The sequence below is a fragment of the Dipteris shenzhenensis genome, chromosome 7 (genome assembly GCF_047967505.1).
Source record: "Dipteris shenzhenensis isolate YYH24624 ecotype China chromosome 7, Dip_SZ_1.0, whole genome shotgun sequence".
In the NCBI taxonomy this organism is placed as follows: domain Eukaryota; kingdom Viridiplantae; phylum Streptophyta; class Polypodiopsida; order Gleicheniales; family Dipteridaceae; genus Dipteris; species Dipteris shenzhenensis.
In genome coordinates this window covers 12,888,383-12,893,403 of record NC_141602.1, presented here as the reverse complement: position 1 = coordinate 12,893,403, position 5,021 = coordinate 12,888,383, and the positions used below count along the sequence as shown (strand labels likewise).

Here is a 5,021-nt window from a genome sequence, read left to right as displayed (position 1 = left end):
GAATCACCAAATTCTGCACAGAACATAAATTTTTTAAAGATTCAAATCAGATCACCTCATTAATGTGACATGCTTCTACGAACATGTAGTACTATTTCTTTTTCTTATTTTCATCTTCTTTTGTTGAATTTTCAACGTTACGTTGGCCCACTCCTAATTGGTTGAGAGCCTATTTTCTCTCTCTTCTAAAAGGCCCCAAAATGAGCTCCCTTTTTTCCTAATGACTTTCTAAGGTGCAAGCAAGTTCCAAGCAGCAACGGGCAAAACCCTAATGCAAAACATGGTATGAAAAATGGTGGGATATTTATGTGTGGGGGGCCACAGTAGAAGAAAGAGCCAGGAAAGGAGGTGGGCAACTTTCCAAGGTGCAAGCAAGATCCGCCAACAACTGGTAAAAACTGTCGGGAGCAAAACATGGTATGAAAATGGTGAGATATTTGTGTGTGTGCATAGGTTTTCCAAGAAGAAAGAGCCAAGAAACGAGGGGGGCACGAAGGGGGGGCAACTTTCCAAGGTGCAAGCAAGATCCAGGCAGTAGTAGCAAGCAAAAATCGTAAGGAGCAAAACATGGTAGAAAAATTGGTGGTGTGTGTAAGTTTTCCCAGAAGAAATTGACAGGAAAGGAGGTAGGCGCTTCTAGTTATCCCAGAAGAAAGAGACATGAAAGGGGGTAGGCACTTGTGGGGGGAGGGGGAGGCGAGCAGCAGCTACCCAAAAAAAAAAAAAAAACCCTAAGGAGCAAAGTAAGTTCCAAGGCAAGAAACTACAAAAAACCCTAAGGACTCAGGAGCAAAAACATGGTGTGAATGGGGGCGAGAGCAAGTTTTCCTGGGCAAAACCCTAAAATGGAAAGGGTCAAGGGCGGTGGAGTCAAAAAAGCGACGTGGAGGAATCCCAGGCGCTGGACCGGAGGTGCCGGTGACAGCGGCCAAGGCGCGTGGAAGAAAACCATGGGGAAGAGACTGGCTGAAGCGGTTAAGACCGGTGAAAGAGGTTACCTTCTAGAAAGATCGGAGAATCGTCTTCTCCATATTTAGGGTTGGCCTCCCATAACGTGTTTCTTCATTGTCGTTAGGGCTTCTTTACGTTAGTCCCTCTTCGATCGCTTCGATTCTTCCTAGCTTGATTTTCTTGCATTTCTAGCTCCCTTCGATTGTTACTGAGCTCGAATTCGAGCTCGCCTCCCTTGATTTCGTCGTTTCTGTCCTCCTCGCTCATCTTTCGCTTTTTCCTCCCCTTCCGTCCTCCTTCTCCTTGCCGCCATGGCCGGCAAGTCTGAAGGCCCTGCCATCGGTATCGACCTCGGCACTACCTACAGCTGCGTCGGTGTCTGGCAGCATGACCGTGTCGAGATCATCGCCAATGACCAGGGCAACCGCACCACCCCCTCTTACGTTGGTTTCACCGACACAGAGCGGCTCATCGGTGATGCGGCCAAGAACCAGGTCGCGATGAATCCTACCAACACCGTCTTCGGTAAGTGCTCATGGAAGTATTGCTAGGGCAGCTTTTCAATTCTGAATAATGTTGAAACAGCTCGGTCAAAGCGGCGTTGTAAAAATTAAAGTTTTTGAGGTTGGGTACGGACAGTGGTATAAGTGAAGTTTCTCTCGATCGTTGGGGACGGATCTGTCGTATACGTTATAGATCTGTGTTTGATCCGGCCCGTTCTTTCTTTTCTGCAGATGCGAAGCGTTTGATTGGCAGGCGCTACACCGATCCGACTGTGCAGAGCGACGTCAAGCTGTGGCCGTTCAAGGTCTCCCCCGGACCTGGCGATAAGCCCATGATCACGGTCCAGTACAAAGGTGAAGACAAGCAGTTTGCTGCAGAAGAGATTTCTTCCATGGTGTTGATCAAGATGAAAGAGATCGCCGAAGCTTATCTGGGGGGTATCGTGAAAAATGCAGTCGTAACTGTTCCTGCATATTTCAACGATTCTCAAAGGCAAGCAACTAAAGATGCTGGGGTCATTGCTGGTTTGAATGTGATGAGAATCATCAATGAGCCTACGGCTGCAGCTATTGCTTATGGCTTGGACAAGAAGGCGACCAGTGTCGGAGAGAAGAACGTGCTCATTTTCGATCTTGGCGGTGGTACCTTCGATGTTTCCCTCCTCACAATTGAGGAAGGTATTTTCGAGGTGAAGGCTACCGCTGGAGACACCCATCTGGGAGGAGAGGATTTTGATAATCGGATGGTCAATCATTTCGTTCAGGAGTTCAAGAGGAAGTACAAGAAAGATATTAGTAACAGTCCCAGAGCATTGAGGCGCTTGAGGACTGCCTCTGAGCGGGCGAAACGAACCCTCTCATCCACTGCCCAGACGACTATTGAAATTGATTCTCTGTATGAAGGTATTGATTTTTATTCCACTATCACTAGGGCTAGGTTCGAAGAACTGAACATGGATCTGTTCAGAAAGTGTATGGAGCCTGTCGAGAAATGTCTTAGAGATGCTAAGATGGACAAGAGCAGCATCCACGATGTTGTGCTTGTAGGGGGTTCCACAAGGATTCCCAAAGTTCAACAGCTCCTGCAGGATTTTTTTAACGGCAAGGAGCTGTGCAAGAGCATCAACCCAGATGAAGCTGTTGCATACGGTGCTGCTGTTCAAGCCGCTATTCTGAGTGGAGAAGGTAATGAGAAGGTGCAAGATTTGTTGCTGCTTGATGTCACGCCTCTAAGTTTGGGATTGGAGACTGCAGGAGGTGTCATGACTGTTTTGATACCTAGGAATACAACTATTCCCACGAAGAAAGAGCAGGTTTTCTCTACCTACTCAGACAATCAGCCTGGTGTGCTCATTCAGGTGTACGAAGGAGAGCGGGCAAGGACAAGAGACAACAACTTGCTAGGAAAGTTTGAGTTGTCAGGAATTCCTCCCGCTCCTCGAGGAGTACCTCAAATCACTGTCTGTTTTGACATTGATGCGAATGGTATTCTCAACGTCTCTGCAGAAGATAAGACCACGGGGCAGAAGAACAAGATCACAATCACCAACGACAAGGGACGTCTAAGCAAGGAGGAGATTGAGAAGATGGTGCAGGACGCTGAGAAGTACAAGTCGGAAGATGAGGACCACAAGAAGAAGATCGAGTCCAAGAACAGTCTGGAGAACTATGCCTACAACATGAGGAATACTATCAAGGACGAGAAAATTGCAGGAAGTTTGGATCCTGCAGACAAGAAGAAGATACAAGATGCTGTTGATGCGGCGATCGAGTGGTTGGACCACAACCAGCTGGCTGAGTCCGATGAGTTTGATGACAAAATGAAGGAACTGGAGAGCATTTGCAATCCTATTATTGCTAGGATGTATCAGGGAGGTGCTGGTGCGCCTGGAGGTGCTGCCTATGGTGGAGGTGAACCTGATGATATCCCAGCGGGAGGTGGTCCTGGCCCCAAGATTGAGGAAGTTGATTAAATGATACGTGGTTCTCTTGAACCTCACTTCGATGGCCCGTTTTGATGCTTAGGCCTGCTTTGAACACTGCCATTGCTGTAGCCATCTGTGGACAACTCTTTTCTTTTTCTGCAATTATCTTATCATGCCATTTATGGGTAATCCTTTTTTCCCCTACCTCATGATCTGAGTTCGCACTAGTACATCTTGTGGCTAGTGCTTGATCAATAGGCTTAAGCGCATGAGCGTTGTGTGCTACATAAGCAAACGTTCCTGTTTCATTGAGAGTTCATACTGTTAGAAGTCGTGCTTTTCAAAGTCAACTATTTTACTCGCGTTCCACACAGTAGGTCCGTCATTCATCTTTAACAAATTCAATTCATCAGCGATTTTACTTGGAAATATTATTGTCCTAAGCTTATAATAGATTTAGGTCACCTCAGTTCTAGCAATGTTGTCCTTCTTGTTCCTTGCTTCGCAAGAGGCAAGAGTAAGTTAAAAACACCTTGCAGCTCAACAGACCTGCATCTACCCTACCCTAAGATAAAAATTGGCCCCGATAATTTCCCTTCCCGGTATGTAAATCGTTTTAGTTTAAGAGTTGGTGATATGAATGACGAATGAATAACGAACGATTAAGTTCCCAAGTCAAAGACAAAGGTAATATCGTCAACGAATAATCGATTTGGTTGGCGTTTGTAAGGAGTTGGTAATATGAATAACGAACGATTAAGTTCCCTAGTCAAAGGGAATATCGTCTACGAAAACGATTTAAGTCTCCAAGTATCGTCTTTCTTACGAATAATCGATTTGGTTGTCGTTTGTAAGAAGTTGGTGATATGAATGACGAATGTATAACAAACGATTATGCCTGACGAATGTATAACGAACGATTAAGTCCCCAAGTTGAAGGGAATATCGTCTACGAGTAATGATTTTAAGTCCTTAAATATCGTCTACGAATAATGATTTTCTTAAGTATCGTCTTTCTTTCCGAGTTGCATTTGAAGAAGGTGGGCCTAGGCCTTGCCTCCTGGGTGTGCCTCGAAATGAACTATGCTGTAGGCCTACCGTAAGGAAAAGGGAGGGAGAGAGATTGTCCAAGTCTCACCAAGTAGAATAGAGGGAGGGAGAAGAGTGTGCTTGCATTGATATAATTGAAATACGCACGAGGAGAAAAGAGGGGGGGAGAGAGAGAGAGAGTACTTGAGGGGGGGAGAGGGAGAGAGAGTGAGCTTGCATTGAAATATAAAGGTGGGGGATAACCCGCCTATTTTTTCTCATATCTCCTTGAGCCAGGTGCCTTAGTGTGCTTTTTTACAAAATTTCGACTTTAGGTTGCCTATCGTAATGATGCTTGTTGAAATTAGCAACTTCTGTGTATAAGATTGAATTCCAAAATTGATTTGATCGAGATTATCGTAATGCTTTTTAATGAATTCCAACATTGTATTGATCGAGATTACTCCTATTTGATTAAATTCCAACATTGATTTGCTCGAGATTACCGTAATGCTTTCTGTAAATAAATTCCAACATTGTATTGATCGAGATTAAATAAAAAAGTCATATTCCATTCAAAATGAATCATACAACAGGGGTCAAATGAAAAAAT

General features: G+C 44.9%; 1 protein-coding gene across 1 annotated transcript; it reads left to right on the top strand.

Moving 5' to 3' along the window:
* Positions 1–1,064: 1,064 nt before the first annotated feature.
* On the top strand, positions 1,065–3,581 carry LOC147899968 (heat shock cognate 70 kDa protein 2-like). The gene is made up of 2 exons (XM_087376693.1): positions 1,065–1,476; positions 1,686–3,581. Exons 1-2 carry the CDS (start codon positions 1,263–1,265, stop codon positions 3,425–3,427), a joined length of 1,956 nt encoding a protein of 651 aa, XP_087232819.1. The 5' UTR covers positions 1,065–1,262; the 3' UTR covers positions 3,428–3,581.
* The last annotated feature ends 1,440 nt before the right edge of the window (positions 3,582–5,021 follow it).

Coding starts and splice junctions, on each gene's coding strand:
- LOC147899968 (XM_087376693.1), top strand. CDS start 1,263: ATGGCCGGCAAGTCTGAAGGCCCTGCCATCGGTATCGACCTCGGCACT. Junction 1,477..1,685: donor TCCTACCAACACCGTCTTCG/GTAAGTGCTCAT, acceptor TCTTTTCTGCAG/ATGCGAAGCGTTTGATTGGC.